The sequence below is a fragment of the Rissa tridactyla genome, chromosome 9, assembly GCF_028500815.1.
Source record: "Rissa tridactyla isolate bRisTri1 chromosome 9, bRisTri1.patW.cur.20221130, whole genome shotgun sequence".
NCBI classification, from domain to species: domain Eukaryota; kingdom Metazoa; phylum Chordata; class Aves; order Charadriiformes; family Laridae; genus Rissa; species Rissa tridactyla.
The window spans coordinates 4,802,141-4,822,704 of record NC_071474.1 but is presented as its reverse complement, the minus strand read 5'-3'; the positions used below and the strand labels follow the sequence as shown (position 1 = coordinate 4,822,704).

General features: G+C 42.7%; 1 protein-coding gene across 6 annotated transcripts in view; it reads left to right on the top strand.

Annotated features, from left to right (window-relative positions):
* LRRC28 (leucine rich repeat containing 28) overlaps nucleotides 1-9,047 on the top strand; it is a 57,913-nt gene extending 48,866 nt beyond the window's left edge. For all 6 annotated transcript variants that reach the window (XM_054213661.1, XM_054213660.1, XM_054213658.1 and 3 more), the window contains one exon: nucleotides 1,033-9,047. In XM_054213661.1, coding sequence (XP_054069636.1) covers nucleotides 1,033-1,105 — 73 coding nt within the window. In that variant the 3' untranslated portion in view covers nucleotides 1,106-9,047. The remainder of the gene's footprint in view (nucleotides 1-1,032) is intronic.
* The last annotated feature ends 11,517 nt before the right edge of the window (nucleotides 9,048-20,564 follow it).

Here is a 20,564-nt window from a genome sequence, read left to right as displayed (position 1 = left end):
AAGGTACTGTGTTCTGCAAAATGCCATAATGAATGCAGTCTTAAGTAGCTGACATTTGATGCAAATCCACAGAAAATGAGATCTAAACAGGGTAGCCTGTCATCCTTATCTCTGTAGCTCGTGCACTTGACATGGTAAGATTACGTGGAATTGCAGAGGTGTGATAGCTGGTTTAGAAAGATGTGAAGCACAGGGTTTCTGTTCTAAAGAGCTTACAGTGACCACGAAAGCGCACAGGGTAGGGATCCTGAACCTTTGAACAGCACTGATTAGCACATGCCACATCCATGCCAGTAACTTCTGTCTGGACTTTGTATCATTCTGTATCCTCTTATAGGAAAGGATAGTGAAGTGTTGAACTGGATTTCTGTATCTGAAAAAGCACAGATGGCATGAGCACTGGGTAAAGCGTGATTTCTGGGTTAGTAAGAAACACATCTTAACATTTTTAAAGCAGCTATCTAGGTCCCTGCCAGGATGGGGGCAGGAGGAGGGTCACTGTGAGCACAGTGAGGCTAGTATCACTCTTTCTCATCTTGCCACCCCTGCTGTCATAGCTGGCACAATGCAACAGCACTGCCTGTCGATCCTCCTTTCTGAAGGTCGGGGCCCAGTTTGTTCACTCGGCTGAACCAAAGGAGGACACTGGACTTCAGTTATTTCATGCCTACAAGCAGTAATTTAAGAAACACATGAGCAAAGGTGAAGCAGAGAATTACCCGCTATTTTCCTTTTAGTTGTTAAACCTACTGGCTGTAACACCCAGCCACACCCGCCACAGAACGAAAAACCACATGCTGCTTTTTTAAGCTGAATGCATAAGAAACCAGGAAGGTTTTTGAGAACCCCTGCAGTGTTTCGCTGCCTTTGTGTCAGGCACACATATAGAGCAAATGAGCCTTCTTTTTTCTGAAGTGTTGGGATCGGCTAATCCCGTGTTTTACAAACTAGCATATTGTCTGCTGTGGAATGGGGCCAGGAGCTTTAACCTTTACTGACAACTGTTTCCCCCCCCCTTTTTTTTTTTCCTAGGAGGACAACTGTTAGTTTTGTGGCATACTGCTGCTCCACCCAGTGTCTGCAGACTTTTGACCTACTGAGTTGATAAACATTTAAAACTACTCAGGAGCGCTGCCAGTTTAAAGCTGCATTAGACGTCGTATCCCATTGGTACTGGAATACTTGTGTGCGCGCATGTGCCAAAGCAGCAGAAGTGCCCAGTCGGGAACACTAAGAGGCACTTAAATCCCATCCTATCAAATTTGGATGAACTGCAGAAACTTTTCGGAAGTGTAAATACCAAGCTTTTAAAAGTATTAACTTCTCTCTCCTCTAAGGCAGCATACAAACCAAACAAATTCATAAGCTCTGACTTCAGGATTTCCAGTATTTTTCAGATGTGGCTGTCTTCAGGTTGACCCATTGCATCATTTGAGGCAGTTTTCATTCCTTTAACAGGGGGGAAGAAAAAAGGTCCAGTTATGGCAAACCAGTTTTCACTTACTCCCCCCCTCATCCTCATCACCCCTACAGCTGGATTCAGGTACATAGATCTAAGCCTACAGAAACCTTTGAAGGATCCCAGAGACTTTCACATGGAATTTAGCTTTATTTTCCCCCTCATAATATTTTCCCTAGCAGAATTATCCCAGTTGTGTACCAGGTCTTTGACAGTTAACTATGCTATTTAAATCTGCGTATTAAAAGCAGATCTTTCTTTCTGGTATCATTAGAAGCCACACTGATTTCATTGGAGTAACTAGGATATATCTGGAGACTAAAGATCGTGTTTCAGTGAGGAAGGCCGTGTCTCCAATAAGTGGTCTTGTTCCAGCATGTTCAAGGGTGTGTTTTCTTTTTTTTTTCACCACTTGAGTTTTTTATTTTTAAAAACGCTTCCCCTTTTGCTTCTTTGAATTCTTCAGGAAGATGAGTTTAAGTACGAATTTCACTTGAAAAAAAAAAAAACACCCTAGTAATATGACAGTAAATATTTAACTATATTTATTATATCTTTACAATTGCAGACTGTAGGTCTGCAAAGACTTGGTTTTCATCTTTTTCTAGATTCAGCATTCGGCTGATTTGTGAAGGTGTGTCAGTGGACTGTGTTAATCTCAGAGAAGGCTGGAAATCCATGGTATCTCCATGTCGTTAGGTATACATGAACACATAGATATCTTCACAGAAGGGCTGTAACATTTGGTTTTGTATATTAATGGCAGATTTAGCACAAATTGCCACTCGCTATCATATTTGTGGGAATCCTTTTTTGTTAGACTTTGTTCATTTTAAATAAAGGACAAAGGATGGAAAAAAGGCCCAAAAAGTCTGCATGACTTTATATTTTTATTTTACACTGAAACAGTTTATACAAAATTAGCCCCTCTTGACTTGTTTTGGAATATATATTATTGGTTTTTTTACTTTCAATTTCTTAGGTATAAACTACTTGTTGATTTAGCACAGTGTGCTCCTCTGTGCAGTAGGTAGTTACAAGCTGAAATAGATATGAATGAAACAGTTTGTTATAAAAATGGCAAGATAAAGAGACTTATTTGGTAGTATATTAGCATATGTTGTGGTGAGGTGTACATACTTTGAAGGGAGGAGGCATTAAAATGTTTTCCTTTTGCCAAAGAAGCATTTGTTCCCGCTGCAGGCTTCCTGGCATTTCTTCAATAAATAGAGTATCTTAAGAGCTTAAGAGAGTACCAGAAAGGCAGTTTTTGAGGGTAGAATTTTTAGGTTGTGCATGTTACTTGTAAAAACGTTGCTGGTTTTATTGGGTTGGTTTTAGAGAGTTGAATTAGCATCAAGAAATGTAGAACTTAATCCTTCAGGAATGCAAGTATCATCTACTGTTTAAGAATTGTGAAACTTTCTAAAATAAAGCCCATTTATTAAATCTGCTTTGCAGTAGGGGAAAGAGCCATGTCCAAGCAGACTTTGTACTGTTGGATATCAGACTCTGTCGTTTCACCAGGTTTTTTCAATGTTGGTATCCCCAACACGCCTTCCCACCCAGGGGGGTTTACTGCTGAAGCAGCAAAATAAGTCTTCAGCTTTTTTCTTTTTCTTCAGTAGTACATAGTTGAGGTGTGAATTGTCTAGGTACAGTTATACCTGTATCAGAAATGTGCAAGTGTAGCACAGAATCCATTTTTTTTTAATGGATAAGAAAACTATGGTAGTGTTACGAATATTAATTTTTGATACAATACTCTGATCAGGAATTTTCAGCATTATTTTTACTGTGGCTTCCTCCGTTGTCTATGGAGATATTTTGTTGGAAGTTTTAGTCCTCTTTTTATAGGAACTTACAGACTTTAAAACACAGTTTACTTCTGAATTCAAGCTCTAAAAGTTATTTTGCAGTTAAATCTCTTGATCAGCTAAAAGACATTGACATTTGTTTTATTAGGAGCCAGATGATAAGAGTGGAGCTTGATTTTGTATTATTATTTTTTTATTTTCCTTCTTCCCATAATCTGATTATTTTTTTATTGAGTTCATATCAGTCTCTTTATTACTGTCTACAAGTGCAGTTCAGGAGAAATTTAGTCTGTTCTATAAGCAGGATGAATCTTAACTAACATTTTAATAGATGATATTTCAAGAATGGAATGTTCAATGAATAAATGACTTAAACACGCAATTGAAGCTGAAATGTCATACCCTATTTTTATAAAACGAGGAAGAGGAAAGCCAATATATAGACTGAAAATGCAGCTTAAAATTCATGTTCCTCTGATGTTTTTTATATGAACCGTGTTTGTATTCATCTGTATCTTTAGGTGATACTGTTCTAGATTAAAATAATTCCATTCTTACTTGTCCAAATTTTTCTAAAGTTGTTCTACTGTAAAAGAATTTCATAACTCCTAACATGGGAGCCAGCTATGCAAGTTGTAGAGGGGAGAGGGAGCTTGTTGCTGATTGAATTGTGCATCACTTGTTTTTCAATAGGAGGTGTCACAATACTTGGACTTCTCTTTAATGCATATGTTTCTAGGTAATTTTTGGTTAAAAGTCTGGTTCCAGCAGTTGAAAAAAATGACCATTTTTAAAGGGTTTTTTGTCATAAAAGTAGATCTTAACTCTTCACTTAGGGTGGGAGCAGAAGTTTCTGGGTTTTTTTTCTAAGCATTATAAAGAGAAAGATGCAGGAGAGAAATGCGTGAAAATAAGTCTTTAACCCATTGATATTGCTATAAAATTTTTCGCAGTAAAGATTAACTCTTAATATGATTAGGGGGCACAGGCATAATTTTTGTTTATGTTGTGATAACAGGCACCATGTTAATAAAACTGGGGCCCTACTGCTTATAAAGATAACTTTTTTGTTCTACCACAAAGGAAACAGAATCTCTGGCTTTGCTTAAATATATTACTTGAGCGGTTTTACCATGGACACTGTTAGATTTGGAGCACTCTTCTTGGGAACCTTCCTGTTACTCCCCCAAAGGATCAGAAATACAAATGTCCTTTCCGTTGCAAAGAACAAGGTCTAATATCAAGAATTGTGGGGGTTTTTTTCTGTTTTGGCCTGATACTTCTCTTGGGCTCTCACTGAAGTTAATTACAAACCTTCTATTTACTTCGTTGCGGTGAGGTTAAGATCTTACACTGAGCAGAGCGGAGCTGTTTATTGCCAAGTTGGCTTCAATTCTTACATATCGAATTCTGCTGAATCCCTTTTTCTGGCATGAAGGGAACACCCGTGTGGTAACAGCGTGTCAGGTTTTACTGACATCACAGCCAAGTTGAAGACTGGAGAGTGACAAACCTTTCACTAGAGAGGATGACTTTCTTTTCGAAGGCCACTGTGGCCCCATCAGAGTACCACTGTTAACAGAAGAACGTTTGCCTTGATGTCAGTGGAGCTTGGATCAAGTTTTAAATGATGAGAGAGAAGAATGCGTTTTACCGTGTTTGTTTCTTGCAAAAACTGGGACAATGACACTGAAGGCCATATCTGCTGCTAGGCAGCCTTTCTATCTGCAGCTGAACTTAACATAATTCCAAGTTTAACTATCTTTGCCTCTTACCTCCCTCTTAATACTACTCACGTTGTTGCAAAATATTATAGTTAACTTGTGAAGGAAGAGGCTGAGTAAATTGAATCCAGAGTTTTTATTACTTTTTGTATTACAGACCTATTTTGTAAGAGACCAAAGGTCTGGTGGAAAGAAATGGCAAGGTTCATGTGAAGTCTTCATTGCTTTTGCTTTTATGTGTCCTTCTTTGGATTACAACTTGAACTTTGATTGCAACTGAGTTCATTCTATGTCTGTTGAAAGCATTTGTGTATTGCTTTTTTGCTCTGTGTTAACCACGTCACTTAGTGTGAAGGTGAGCTTGCTAGATGTTTTATTTAAAGTTAGTGGTGCAATTTATTGTATGTGCTTGTTAATAAACTATATTTTTGGATAGAATTGCAGTCCATTAAAGTTAACTAAATTCTTGTTCCTGGGGCTATTAAGCTATGTTAGGATGTGGTATTTAATTTACATTTCATTTCATTTGCATAGTAATTAGTTATAAGTCTCTTGTCCCAAGGCTGAAGAGGTGAGGTGAAGACACCTCTTAAAACACTACCAACCCCAAAACACCACTTCAATTCACTTAACCCGTTTGTCACAGACAATGTAGTTCATCAGGTGTTGCATAATAGGAACAAAACCCATATGGAGACATTACTTTAGACCCTTCTATGTATTGATCAAAACAAAACCAACTTTCAATAGGGCTGTATTAAGGGCCACCCTGATAGTCCATACATGTGGCTGTGGTTCATGTATTATTTGCTAAGCCGCATTCAGCAACCTTTTTTCCCCCCCTCATCTAACAGATATCATAGAAACAAGGTTGCCAAAAATAAGTAGAAATTAAGCATCTGTTTTTCCAGTTATTTCACTCCTTGCTGTGCAGCATTTTGCTTCAGTCAGAGCCGCTGCTCTGTATCTGTTCTGATGAGTTGAGTTGGATGCTGTCTGAATTACTGTATGTGTATTGGGTGAGTACTAGCGTACCTAGTCTTAAATGAGACCTGCGTTGGTCAAGGTGACTCTGAACATCAGTTACAATGGATGCCTTGAAGGGTTTAGATACCCTTCAGACTTCCCTGATGCTTGTTTGCTAGTAAGTTTACAATGACTTGCCGTTTTAGTATATTGCAAATGACAACATAATTTTTCCTACCCTTGCAATGTAGGTAACCTCTGTTTGAGGCAGCAGGAGGAGGATGCGAGTCCCTTAATAAGTGAGATGGGGGGGAGAAAACCCTTAACCTATAACTTTTACCAGCCACTGCTGTGTCCCTTATGAATTAGAAAAAAACAAATGGAAGAGCTTAACATCCTTTTCCTTTGCAATTAAAAGTACTTGGCATAAATGCAAGCTAAGTGGAAACTTCAGTGGCTGAATAATGCTATTGTATGCAGGAAATGAGAGGAGCTGAGATCTCACTTGGAAAGGCACTGGATGTTTTGTGACTTCTAAGCCAAGATTTAGGGCCGTTCTATGTGGTGACGTTTTGGGAACTTGAGAGCCGAATTGAACTACTGCATCTGCATCCCCCAACTTCAGTGATCACTTAATATTACAGTAGAGCCCTCTATTCTGCATTGAGGAATCCTAGCAGTATTCCCTGTAGCTGGCTCAGGAGTCTGGGAGTGGCCGTTTATGACTGTCAGATTTGTGTCTGCTACTTCAGCAAGAAAGAGAGCAGAGAGTGACTCTTTCTTTATCTTTTGACATTTTAAATAATAAAAAACCCTCATAGCATGCTTTTTCAGCACCCATTATGCCCTTCAGACATCTCCTGCTCCCAGGCAAAAGACCTTGACACATCTGTGAGAGATCTTGAGTCTCAAGAATGAAAGCAGTTCTGTTGTCGGAGGTGCTGAAGTGATTTGACTTTCTGATGATGCCTTCCAAGTGGCAATCAAGGGCTAATTTCTCAAGTACCCTGATGCTCTTCTTTATGTTCATGAGGAATGTAAATATTGACTGGCTCTTTCTGTCAAAGAAAGCTGTCAGTCATGGATGGCTGTTCTGTTGCTAAATATGACTACAACTGTGGTATGAGGACCAGTGCCTTGAAGGTGTTCTGCTGTCATTTTCTGTGAACCTCATGAAGTTACGAGGTTTAATTATTATTTTTTTTTTCTTCAGATCAATTAAGAAAGCTTTCTTGTAATGTAAAGTGCAATACTGAGTTTGTTTATTGATTGGTGATATGAATGTTCTTTAAGTGCACTTTTATAACAGTGAATCAAGCTATCCTAGGAAGAAAGCAAAAAATACATTGTAAAAGTCCAGTTTGGTACAGGTAAGGTCCCCAGGAAGTCTAACGTTTTATTTAAGAATGAGAAACAACTAGGGCACGTAATCCATGATAAAATGGAGATATGGTCTGAAGATACTGATGACACTGTGTAGATCTTATGAAAAAATATGTTTTAAAAGATAACTGATGTTCTTTCTAGGGGTAAGTATTAACTAATGGTGGTATCGAATACGCCCCATTCTGCTTTTGTTGATCCACTTTCTGACTCCTATAATTCTGTAGTTGTAGCTATTATATCAACCTTATGTTTCCTTTATACTTTAGAGTTCTAAGCATTGATTTCTATTGTTAAAGCAATTAGAAGAATCAAGCTGAATATTCGTGGGTCGGTTTGTGATAACTGTGATTGCTTTGCTGGCACTGAAGTTTTGAAAACAGTCTGAGCATGGACTTGAATTTGGCTGCCTTTGCTTCTGCCCTGTCTCTGTTGGCTCTCTAATTTCATTTTGCAAAAAGCCAAATCAATGTAGATGATACATGAAGAGAGAAGAATTCCCAAGAAAAACAGCTTTAACTTTCTTCAAAAGGCCTAGCTTGGAATAGGGCTGGCAAGGTCTCCGATATGAATTCTAGGTAAGTGCTCCTTTTAAAGTAGGGTGAAAAACACTGAGTTGTCCAGGCAGTAGAGAGCCCCATCTCTAAAAGTACCAGGATTAATTATTCTGTATGTTCACACCTTACAGTTCTATATCTTTGTTTCTATAAAAAATGAGTAACTGCCATGATAGGGAGTTAGTTTGTATATTATGTCTTTGTGGAATTAAGATTGATTTTCGTACTTCTCCTGATACACTCATCACTCTCACAGTTTAATACCTCTTCTGTTTCTTTTCCTATATAGTTGCAAATAACAGCCCTTTTTTCCTCTCTTGGGCCTTACTCCTAGATAGAAAATGATACTGCATTCTCTAGTCAGTACACAAACTCTATCATGGTTTCATTTTTACTAATATTAAAGCAGTGTGTTACATGCACAGTGACACGGGTTTGTTCTTCATCAGGCAAAAGCACCTGAACGTGTTTCTGTAAAATTATCTAGATCACAAATATGCATTCTGTTCTGGCTGAAGATGAATAGAGGCTATCTAACTTAAATTAATGGATTCATTTATATTAAATCAGTACTTCTTATCAGATTTTTAGATCTAGCAATATCTAATCCTGGCTCTAAAGCCTCCGTTATGAAACACGGAGGCTCAAATTTCTCCAGTAGCTCTATCTAAAGTGTAGCCAAACTTACGTCTGACTCCTATAAGGATATTTGGGAGAAGGTTTGAATTGAAAACCTCTCCTTAATTATCTCCTTTTTTTTTTTTTTTTTTTCCTGCCTCCCTCAAGGAAGCTCAAATGGTGCAGGAACTGGTACCTACCAGCTAGACATTTCTTTCTAGGTCAGCGCTGAGCCGGTTCCCCTCCCCGCCATGCCGAGTGGCGTGTCTGACATCCCTGCCCAGCGCGCTGCTCTCTGGCCCCAAGCTGCAAAGATGAAAAATATTGATTCCAGTCCATCTCATTGAAGTATTATCATGAGGTGTTCACAGACATGCTGGGACTAGTCCTTACTTACAGGAACATTTATCCGGGGGGATCTAGTGTGTTACGTAGCAAGAAGCTGCAAGAGGGAGAATGAATTTACTGTTTTCATTTACAGTCAGTAGCCTGAGACCTTACTGTGGCTTTAGCTATTCTTGATTAATTTCATATGTGGACGCTCCTATTCCAGAATAAAAGTGCCTTGTTATGAAAGAATTTAATTCCTTTAATTTCATTTGGGAATAAGTGCATCGACACACCTGGTGTTTAAATCAGAGACAACTATTTCTTTATGAATTTACACCCTGCTGTGTTCTGGATCAGATCTCATGTGTAGCTAAATCCTTGTTTTCATTTAACAAGACCTGATTTATTGCTTAAAACTCTTTCTTTTGGGAAGTACCTGGTTGGAAAATAAAATTTCTGCTTGCAAGGGTAAGATTGGAGGCGGGGGGAAAGAGAACATGAAAATTCTGACAAAAAATTGGTTTGGAAACACTACACTGGAAAACACTGTTACATGTCAGATCTTAGCCTACTGTTTTATTCTGAAACATCTGTCTCTTGACATTTCAAATAAATTTATTTTGATGTAATATTTCAAATTGAGAAATACAGCTTTGAAACATGGCTTGGAATATTTCAGTTTTCTGCAGTGAAAATGTCTCTTACGTCTCCACCATCACACTTTCAGATGAAGACGCGACTGGCAGGAATGCTTTGGCCTGACTTTGCTCTGCCCAGGTGGCAAGGTAAGAAGCTGCCTTCAGAAGTCACTCCTTGCTGGATGCGGTTTGAGTTCCTTAGACACAATCCAAGGCTGCGGTGGGGTCTCAGCCACTGCTGTTCGCTCTGTGTCCCTCGTGGGGTTGGTAAGGGAGGAACTGATTAGGGGATGGTTTTCTCTCTGACCTGCCTTCCTCCTCTGGCTCTGAAAAGCGCAGTGTCTTCATGCCTGTTGAGTTGCGTGGTGGTGACGGTGACGTGGTGTTCCCCCTTGTCTGTCTCCCAGTGCGACTTGCTGCTCTGGTACAATATTTTAGTTTAAAGCTTACTGCTTTTTAGCTGTGTGGATCTGGTTCAGCTGCCAGAGGGGTCTTGCTGTCAAAGGGAGGATGTGCACTTCCATAGTGCAGCATGTGCACCGTGAATGCATAAACGCAGGGGAGAGCTTTCCTGAAGATGTATTATTAAGCTCTTTTAAGATTTAATACCCTCTTGAAGTTCAAACCAGTGTAAGGGAAGGCTTAAGCAGCTTAATGGGTTAAAATGATCCATGACTGTGTCCTTCAGACAGTTTAAAGACCCTGCAGCAACCCAAGCGGGCCACCTGTTCCTCTCCCAGACAAACAGGTTACCCTCCTGACCTTTATTCTGCCACCCTTCAGTTTTGCCTGGCCTGGCTCCATGTGTGGAGTGATTGTTCTGAAGTTTGTCATTGTCTAAAATGCCACTTGCCAGAGTTTAATGTGCACAGCTGCAACCTGAGCCATCGCCGTGTGTTAATAAGACTAAAACCTTTGGACTGACACCAAAAGATCTGCTTGCACTTGGCATGTCATAAATTAACATCATTCTTACCTGCCAGGGATGATTCACTGCTGGCTCAAAGCATATTTAAACTTTAGAGGATGCCAACAAACTGGGCGGTGGTTTGACCTGCCACGTGGCCCGAGACTGCTGCTTTGCTCTCTGCCTCCGCCGTCCCTCTGTTGCAGCGTGTCGGGAAACAGAAGCTCTTTATGGCGTTATGTGAGTTGTGTTTGTGTGCCGCCCTGCCCCTCCTGCCCCCATCTGCCAAAGGGCTGGCCTGTTTGTGGGAAGATCCTCGCTGGCTTTCAAATTCCTAACTGGATTGTTACTGCCAGTTTTGGGAGTGGTCGCGGGGGTTAATGCTTGACTGGACTGTAGCCTGTCATTGCAGCGGCTTCAGAAGGCTTTCTTCCCACAAATCCTAGGCTGGCAAGGTTGTGATGGCCGCTTAGCATCCCAGAAGCTGCATATAAATTTCATGTTAGCGGAGTCCACTTGACCAACTAACAGCCTACAGCAGGTGGGTTAAGCTTGTGCCCATGCTAGGCAACGAGGGAGGCGGAAAGGGATGCCCCACGTGGAAATGATGGAGATCATATTGCAGGGTTATATGCCAGAGGTTGAACGTGCTCCTCGGAGCCCAGACTCTTGGGCTCCAGTGTCACGGCGACTGCGCGGCAGTGGCGTGCTGGTCTGTCCCGAGGAACTTGCCGAGGGGGGAGCAGTGCTGCTTTCACATTTATTTACTTGCTTCCCTGGTCCATCTGGGGAACTGGAGGGTCCACAACTGCAGTGCTGCCCTGGATTGGGGACAGTCCCCCTCGGCTGTTGCAGGGCAGGGAGAAGTTGGAGATAAGAAGCGATGGGAGACAGTTAAAGACACTTTTACCCTTGCCTCCTCAGTGGATGGCAGGAGAACATGGGTATCTGGTGGACTGGGGAGGTTTTTGTCTATCTCCTAATAAAGACCAGGCCTTTTTATAATGACTTGAGATTTGTCTCCTCATACATTTCCCTCAGGGCTAATGTATTCCTCATAAAGTAATGTGGAAGGCATAATGTGCTCCTTCAGTTAAAACCGCTCCTTTGCTTTCCATGGTGTCTGCATTGCCTATTTACCTTGGCTTATCCAAATCATTTGTTAAATACCAAGTTTGCATAAGCTGTCCTGTCTGGACTTTGGACCCTTGAAGTCTCGCTATAGACATCGGGAGGGATAGAAACAGGCCCCATATCTGTCAGAAATGCGTTTGAATCTGATGGAAATCCAAAGTGTTGTACGGAACAGGGTGTAACCATGATTTGGTTAGGGGTAATTATGGTAGGCAATGCCAACAGCAGGCTGCAGTCCTTCTCGTGTTCCCCACCACAACTGCACACAGGCTGGCAATTTAACCCTGATGTACCGATTTCGTTATAGTCATGGCTGTATCCACTACCTTTTGTTTTCTTTTCCAGTAGGAAAAAAAAAAATTAATTACAAATGGGGTCCACTATTTGTAAGTAAAAATGAGGAATCCTGGAAAGGGATCATCCTATTCAGCAGGACAAAGAGGAGACCTGACCGTGCAGCCCCAGTTTAGCTAAGGACACGGTGCGGACTGCAGCCTGCTCACCTCCTGCATCAGCACCGCTGAAGCACGTTCAGAGCAGGAGCAGAGGTTAGTGTCTAGGACAAGGACTGCAGCTCTCCTCTGCTCAGCTTGCAGACACATGGTGATTGCTGCCTGAGCTGCATAAATGGCTTATGCTGTCTATATTTTATTTTGTGGGTAGCGCGGGTAGTTGGGTTTTATTATTTTCTCTTTATGCAAGGTTAACATGGAGTTTAGAGCTGGTTGCTGGGCAGTGGGGATTGGAGTTGGTAATAAAGGTCTGTTTTCTCACTTTCTCTATTTTTGTCTCTGGGCAGGATGAGGCACATCAGGGGAAAATCTGACTTGAAACAGAAGCTCAATTTTAACTTGGAGTTAGACAGTCCTGCCGAGAGAAGTTTGCTCACACCACAACTGTCCGTCATCTCAGGGCACACCGCCGTGACTGCTCGCGCAATGGCAACCCCTGGGGTTTGGTCCCACTTCTCTCCTGGACAGTAGGTCTAAAGTAGGGTACAGCATTACACCAAACCCTGACCCCCTCATTACTGTGCCAAGTGGTGTTTTGATGCCTGGGGCAGGGTGTCTGCCTGGTTGTCCCCCAGCTCCCACATGTCTTGTGAACATACTGAAAAGGTGACGTATATCCTCCTGTAATGGGGGAATGGGCATTGGAGTCAGGACTCCTGGATCTTACACCTTTTCTTCCTGTTTTGGGCACCTACAGAAATTCCATGTGTCCTTTCAGCGCAGACATGCCTCTGTGCGTGAGAGCCCGCTAGTGATCTGTTATTTGCAGAAGGATTTTTTTTCTTACAAGGAGAATTTTGCAATCACCAAGTGAAAACTGCTCCTTGGAAGAACTCTGGTTTTGGTACAAACCTCTGAATCTCTCCAGGTGAGTCTGTTCTCAGCAAGGTCACCGGATATCCTCACATCTGCTCAGATGAGGAGATGAGTGAATCCAGCTGAGCTGCATTTTCTGTGTGCCCTCTCTAAAATGAACTGCAGAGCTGATAACTTCTTTATCACTTGCCCCTGCCACCTCTGTGAATTGCAGCTTCTTTCAAAGCTCAAATAAAAGTGCTGGGCTGCCACAGCACCGGGGCAAGTGTCAGCTGAGACACAGGCTGCAACAAGCCTGGGCATGTGCCGGCGTCGCTGCCCGGGCTGGGAGGGGGGATGCCAGCCATACTGCTCCATGGACAGCACTGGGACGGTTTTTTTTTCTCAGAACTTCAGTTTGAGACAAGGGAGAATCAGTGCTCAGGACTGCTGGAGGTGCGAGGAAGGGCTTGCCCCCTCCGAATTGCTGGTCACTAGATCTTGCAGCAGGAGTCCGTAGCTGATATTACTGGATTTTGTTTTTTGCTGGTATAAAGAAGATCAGAATCTGGCCTAGGGTGAGGGTGTTTGTGCTTTGGCAGTGGGTGTGAAAGGAGAAACTCCAGAGGGTTGGGCGGCAACATGCTAGTTCTGTTCTCTTCCGTAGATGGCCTTCCGGAGACACGCTGGGTGAGTGGAAAATGTAATGAAATTCCCAGAGCCTCCTGGTGCACTACCAAGGTATTCTTGCCAGCTTTCCAGCCCGAGATGTTGGTGCAGCTGTAGGGGCCAGCTCTGCAGATAGAGCTGATTGCAGACTAACCCCCACCGTAGCAGGAGGATTACTGAGAGAGATGTTTTCTTCACCTGTGAAATGGCGCGCACTATAGCCATGGTTGCCTTTGGGGTAAAATTAGGAGAATAAAGGGCTTGCAGTAGATCAAGCTCTTTTCAAACTGCCTTTCTTTTTTGAAAGCTCATTTGTTTATTCTGGTTCTCAAACTGAGCAGTACAAACAGCAGTAAAAATGTGATGCATCCCAAACTCTAGCTGTGAGGATGGGTTTTGTGACCACTGCAGTCTGCACAAGGTCTTTTAGATCCAAACCATCTGTGGGGGCTCAGAGTATGCAAACTATTCATGTTGTCTTAAAGATTTACCAGGGAGCAGGGCCTTAATATGCCAGAATCTGTAAGAAAACAGAGACCTGCACCACTGACAGTCCTGAGGGTCTTGTTTTGAGCTTCTATTGAATAGATTGATCATTGTCCTGCAGCATTTAGTGGTGGAGAAAAAGAGCAGGGAGGGGGCTTAACAAGTGTCTCATATGGTTTGTGTTGTCTCTGCTATGCTGAACCTTTCTTTCTGCTCACACAGCAGGGGTTTTCTTTGCCTCTGTTTCTTTTGTACAGATGGTAGCAATAGGTTTCGTTTCCCCCCCAGCCGTCAAATTAACAGCCTTGGCGAGCTTTCATTTGCTGGCTAGTTTTGGGTGGTGCTGGAGGATTGCTCCACTCAGTACATTTCCAAGACTGGCTTTTTAACCCAAGCTCTATAAAAACAAACTTTTTTTTTGTTTATTTGTTTGAGAGAAGGGACCTTGGGAAAGCAGATACGAAATTTGCTCTGACTGCATTTTGCCTGCTGAAGGAGTTGGCTTTGAGTTGCATTAGAATAGCAGATTGGCTTCTTGCATAAATCTCCCACAAGCAATGGGCTGAATTGGGAAAAGCTGGTGGGCAGAGGTACTGGAAACAATCTTCTGCTGTGTTAAAGCATCCGCAGGAGGGACTAATGAAAACTCTGGCCTCGTATCTCCAAACGCCACAGCAAAGCTTTCCAATCCATCCAGTTGCGCTGATCAGCTTCAGTATACAACAATATCCTGAGCTTGTGAATTTGCAGTGCGATTTTTCTCTTTCCCCCAGTCACAGTAATCCAATACGATATCAAAGAGCAACTGCAGAATGGCAACCCTCACCATTCTCCAGTGGTGCTAGTAGCAATATTTAGCTTACAGAGACATCAGTGGTCTGAACTGCTCCATCGATACAGATGCTGATGCAAGTGGATCCTAATCAGAAACAGGTGAAGAATTAACATTTTGTTTTATAAATGTAACATCCCAACCCAAAGGAAGACATGGGTAGTAGGTTTCCTAAACACAAAGCCTATGGGAGGGACATAAACTCATAAACTGAGCCAAGTGTTCCTGAGTCCTTGTGCCTTTACTGTATGTAAATAAACAGTGTGTGTGTATATGTAATTTATATGCCAAGGGAGCAGCACAAATTTAAAGTTCTTTCATTGCCTGCCTGCATGCCTGTCTAACTCAAAAAGCTCTGCTCTTGGCATTTTTCTGTAGTACAGCAGCATGTGTGGGCACATCTAGGTTGGCAGCTTTGTACACACTTAATGCATCTTCACCTTTTGGGGTTTACTTTGTGGCAGAGACCTGTAACATTTTAGAGACTGTAGGACACAGGCTTTTTGGCTGTCTTGAGGACGTAGTTCAAAATACTCATCAGGTGTTTCATTTAAACTTGGTTCTACTTGAAAAAGAACCTGTATATCCAACATATTGCCATGCCAGGAACAACAAAAGATAATAGAGTCACTACTCAGCCTTGCATTTGTTTCTCACATGTGTTCCAGGACTGCTCTCCTCAAACCTCCTCACTGGTTGTTTTCATCTGTTGCTAGAGCCGTATGTCTCCGAAGGAAGGACCAGCTCTGCCATTTGAACAATCCTCCTCCATCTGCTGCTACTGCTCCTATTACTGTAGCTGTGTGTGAAGTGGCAACTCAGCGACGCCAGGCTTGCAGACGCTTCATCAGTCTATCTGTCATTGCTTGTGTGTTTCCAATAACCCATGCTAAGTGAGGTCATCACAAACTTGCATTTGAGTGCTGGGCTTCAATAGTTTAAGATTGTTAGGAATACGACCACTGCCATTGGCAATTAGGCTAGCTAGGATAAAAATTCACTGGGCATTCAGACCTGCTATTCTTGGGGAAGCAGCAAACTGCTGTTGCTGTGGGTTAGCTCCCAAATGTCATCTTTACAAGCCTGCCCTCACCATGAAGGGTAAGACCACGGATAAAAACTAGTCAGATCTATTCCGTAGTTTCAATTCTCTGTGGGCTAAACCTATGCTCTAGGTTTAATTCCCACCTCTGGCTAGACTTACATTTCAGTGGAAATGGTAGTCTGCACAGCTGGCCTCAGATTTCTCGCAGGGTATGCAAAAAGGAGTCAGAGACGCCTCTGAAGTTTCTGTCCTTATCAATGTGCAATAGTAAGGGTAAAACCAGGCATCTCATTAGAGCATCAGGGAGGCCAGAAGGTCTCCTTTGCTCTGTGTGGGGTTTTATTGAGATGGATGTGGACTGCACAGCCTGGAACACAAGTTGTTTGTTTTAATTTACAAATTAAAAATAAAACCGTGTTTATTTGCATCAGTTGAGGGGTCTTTTTCTCACAGCTGCTTGAAAAGTGAGCTCTAGCTGCCAAATAAAATAAGGTTTAATGTTACAGTGTGCACTGGGAAGGGCAGAGCTGGTAATTACTCTGCAAGCACCAAGGCACTAGACGTACAATACAGAGAAATCCATGTGAAGCGCTGAACTCAGCAGTGGCTTGGGGCAGATACGGGACCTGAGCTGCAGGAAGGTGTTACGGAATGTCAGCCACCTACAGCCAGTAGCCCCCTGTGACTGTGTAGGTGAGGAAGCCATGTCCTCAGGGAGGCTCTTAGGAGTAATTCTCTCTTGCCACATGCAAGCTGCCAACCCATGTCTGGCATTCCTGTTACAGAAGGCTAGTTGGGAGGTGGCTAGAATCCCTGGTTTCCTTTTAGTCCTCTCTCGTCAAGCTTTGTGCTCTGGTGAACGCTGGAAAACATGTTTGCTATGTTGGGCAGTGGTTTGGGCCTAAAAACCAATGAGGAGAAAGCTTGTCTTCCCAAAAAGCAGGTCTGCTTTCTCCTTTTGCTGTGTGGATGTGGACAGTCTCTGTGAGGTCTGTGTGGGCTCGGTGCTGGGGGCTGCTCTTTGCCTGTGAGATACCCACAAGCCTGCGGGGAGGACAGTTGTCAGACGAGGGTCTGGTTTTTTTCATCTCCGTTCAATGCCGATGAAGCGGTTTGCGGGGCAGCGGTGGCTGGTGTGGTCTCAGCTGTGTTTCGTCTGACTCATCTGGTACAGTGGAATAAATGACCAGGATCTAAATGTTGTTTTACTGTGTCTGAATTTGAAAGCCCGAATATCACAAAACAGTGTTGTGTTAGCTACCTTATTTATTTACAGACAGAGACTTCCCCTGCCTTTAGGGGATAAGCACTGGAAAGAAAGAGTAGGCAAGGCAGAGGAGGCTCAGAGAGGCTGGACTGTTTGACAGCTATGTGCAGGGGGCAGAAGTTCAGATCTTTTGACGCCTACCAGAAAGACTGTCTTTCCTCTTATTGACGACAAGGAAACATGGAGGAGTCTGACTGATAGCCCAGACCAGATGGAGTCAGTGCCCAGCTGAGGGTCTCAGGCTGGTTGTATTGACTGGACCGAATGCGAAGGTTGTCTGCAGAGCACCGTACGGTTACTACCTGCATCTTGTAGCATGACAAGGCCTGTTCTGTGCTGGTGCTGCCAGAAGCCCTCTGTTGCTGGCCCTCCTTGGCTCTCAATTGCTTTGTGACCAGAATTTAACAAGGCAGTTTACAATGGCTTTGACACCATTTGGATAGATGAAGCTGGCTCAAAAAGCATCCACCCACTTGCTAAACAATGCCTCAGGCTCTGAACGCATTAAACGGTTGCTCTGCTCTGCTGCCTACATGCAGCTTTCCAGGTGGAGTTTGTTTTTGATGTTATCCATCCCCCTCGATGGCTTGTGAGCCGGCTAACTCTGACTCCACCTCCCATCTCTCCTGTCTATAATTTGTATTATAATTTTCGGGAGCCTGCTCTTGTTGTGCATTCTTGCACAGACAAAGAACAGTCTTCGTTTCAGAAAGTGTCTCCGCCCTTTCGGTTGGTCAATGTGCCAAAAAACAGGAGCAAGACTTTAATAAAAAACTGTAGGATACTGTGCATATTTGTTGGAAAACTGAGTCCAGTTAAGCACTTGTCTCGCTTACAGGGATGCTAAGACGGTTGGGTTTATTGCAAATTCTGTCCCTGTTTTAAGAATTGGCGATTTGGTGCTGGATTTGACTTACTGGAATTGCAGACACGTGAAATTTTGGAGAAACCTTGATTTAAATTCAGTTTGTGACAGAGATTCCAATTCTGAGTCAAGCTTTTTTTAAAAAACAGCAATCATCCCACCACCAACTACTTTCTTTTTTTAACCAGAAGCATATAATTTTCTTTGGAACTCTTCTTAAGCACCAGAAGGGCAAAGAGGTGAATATTGTGAATTAGCACAATTGGTGGCAAAGATCATGCTTTTTTAGACTTTACTAAGGCAGATCAACGTGTGTATATGTTGAAACCTACAGCGAGTAAAGAACCAACATCTGTCTGCCATACTGGCACAGTTGGCTGGGAAATGGCCCAAACACAGAAAAGTGTTTTTCTTTTTTTTTAAAAGAAAAAAAAAAAAGAGAGAGAGAGGGGGAAAAAAAAGTAGCTGTCTTCAAGTATGTTTGAAATAATGAAAAGGACTGATGTGCAAAGCGATTAAGAGATCTTTGAGGATCAAAAGCCTTGATTCCGTTTTGCCAATGGAACAAAACTTTTCATCTGTTCTTATGTGGACCTTAAAGTAGGGCAGAAGGGTGTAGTTTTTAAATTATTTCATTTCAAAATTTACTTTGGGCAGGGGGAAAGGGTTCTTTCTGTTTGTTCTTGCTCTTGTTATTCAGTGTCCTTAACACAAAAGGCCAGCCTGGCTCTGAAATGAAGAGCAGGGTCGTTCTATGAACTGGTGGTTCATTAGTCTCCTTTTGATATGTTAGAACAGTAAGGGACCCTTTTATTTTTTTTTTTTTCCCTTTCTAGTAATCTCTGTGTTCTTAAATCAAGACATCTTCCCTCATCATGCTGCAGCGGCTGAATCTTTTTTCAGAGATTTCTAAGTGGGTTGTACCAATAATGCTAATCTTGTGTAGACAGAGCATACAGTCAAAAGTTAGATGCATAAGAAAGCCAAACCCAAAGGCTTTCAGTGCTCCATGCAGTAAATCCTACTTCCCAGCTTTGTGTTTATTTGGACCTGGATGCCCCCCACCAGGGTAAATCTGTGTTTGTTCTCCCTGGTAGCTTCTTGCCAGGAGGACCATAGAGCACGTGTAGCCTTGGGAAGGTGCAATAAGGGAGGCTCGGGAGTGCAAATTGCTGGATTGCTGCACTGTGAGCTCGTGAGCCATGTGCCCTTTCTTGGGGAAGGGGTGATGGAAGCAGCAGAGTGAAGGGATCAAGAGCTTGGAAAGAGCAGACGAGATTGGAAAGAAGAGGACAAGAAGACGCCCTTGTCTTTGGGTTTCTGCAGGGGACAGTGGAAGAGCTCCCTCTTCCTGTTTCAGCCTGCTCTAACTGTTGCAGAAAAAGAGCCTTCCGCACAGGCTGGAGTGTCTCTGGTCCCAGCATCTGCAAGGCAGTATATTTCTTTCAGCATGGATTTGCATACTGGGGGATCCACAGGACAGCATGGATTTCCTGTGTGGGTTCACTAGACCAGCTCTGCTGCACCATACACCGCCACTCAAGGGTTAGTTCTCAGAGCATTCGCGGCTGAGTTGCAGGTTTGTTAGGTTTAGTGACAGAAATTGCTTCAATGGTGGAAGCTGGTCCTGTCTCGTTGCAAAAGAATTGGTGACAGCAGAGAGGTTATGTGTTTCTGTTGCCATTGCAAACACTTTATTGAGTAGGCATCTGGTGCCACAGGAGCACAGGTGCTTCCTGTGACCTGGAGCTCTTGTACTTCTGGTGTGTGGTTTCCTGATCTGTCCGAACCCAGGTCAGGTGGTAGGTGTGCTCTAACTTATTTGGCAGGGCATCTCTGATACACTGGTTTAAAGCCTGTTCTCTGCTCTAAAACTTAATTAATACAAGTCATATTTTGTCACCACACGTGCAGCAGAGATGGTAACTCCCATTTATGCTGTTATGGGAACCACATCCGTGTGCTACACAAACTCTGTCATGCTATAGCGAGATAGCAATAGTGTAAACCAGAAAACAACATCAGTAAAAGCTGAAAACTGTGTATTCCCATTCCATGACAGAGCAACGTTGTCAGTTGCAGGCTGGAAAAGTTTTGCTGGTGAAAATTTCTAGCAAGGTGTGGACAGCAGAATAAATTAATCTGCTTTCTTCTTTGACCTGTTTCTAGATTAGCTCTTTCTGTCTGTTCCTAGCATTCCTACGTCCCTATCAGTGGCAGGAATGAAATATCACCCTTGATACAAGCCTGGTGTAAAAGTTTGTAGTTACAAGCCATTTTGTGAGCAATGTGAGTGAAAAAATGGCCTCCTATGCGCTAGTGATCTCCATCCTCTTGGACTTGAAAGCAGGCATACATTAATTTACTGCATAATTTTTATACTGCTCTAACATCATCGTAAGCATGTGTCATTTCAGCATATTATCAATTCTAATACAGCTGTGAGCAGCAAAAGAGAGTAAAGAGAGTCTTCACACCTGCCTTTGGGGTTGAGAGTGGAGATTAGATTGTCCGTGTATTATGTTTTGACAGTAGCTTCTCTTCTGGTGTTCATGCAAAT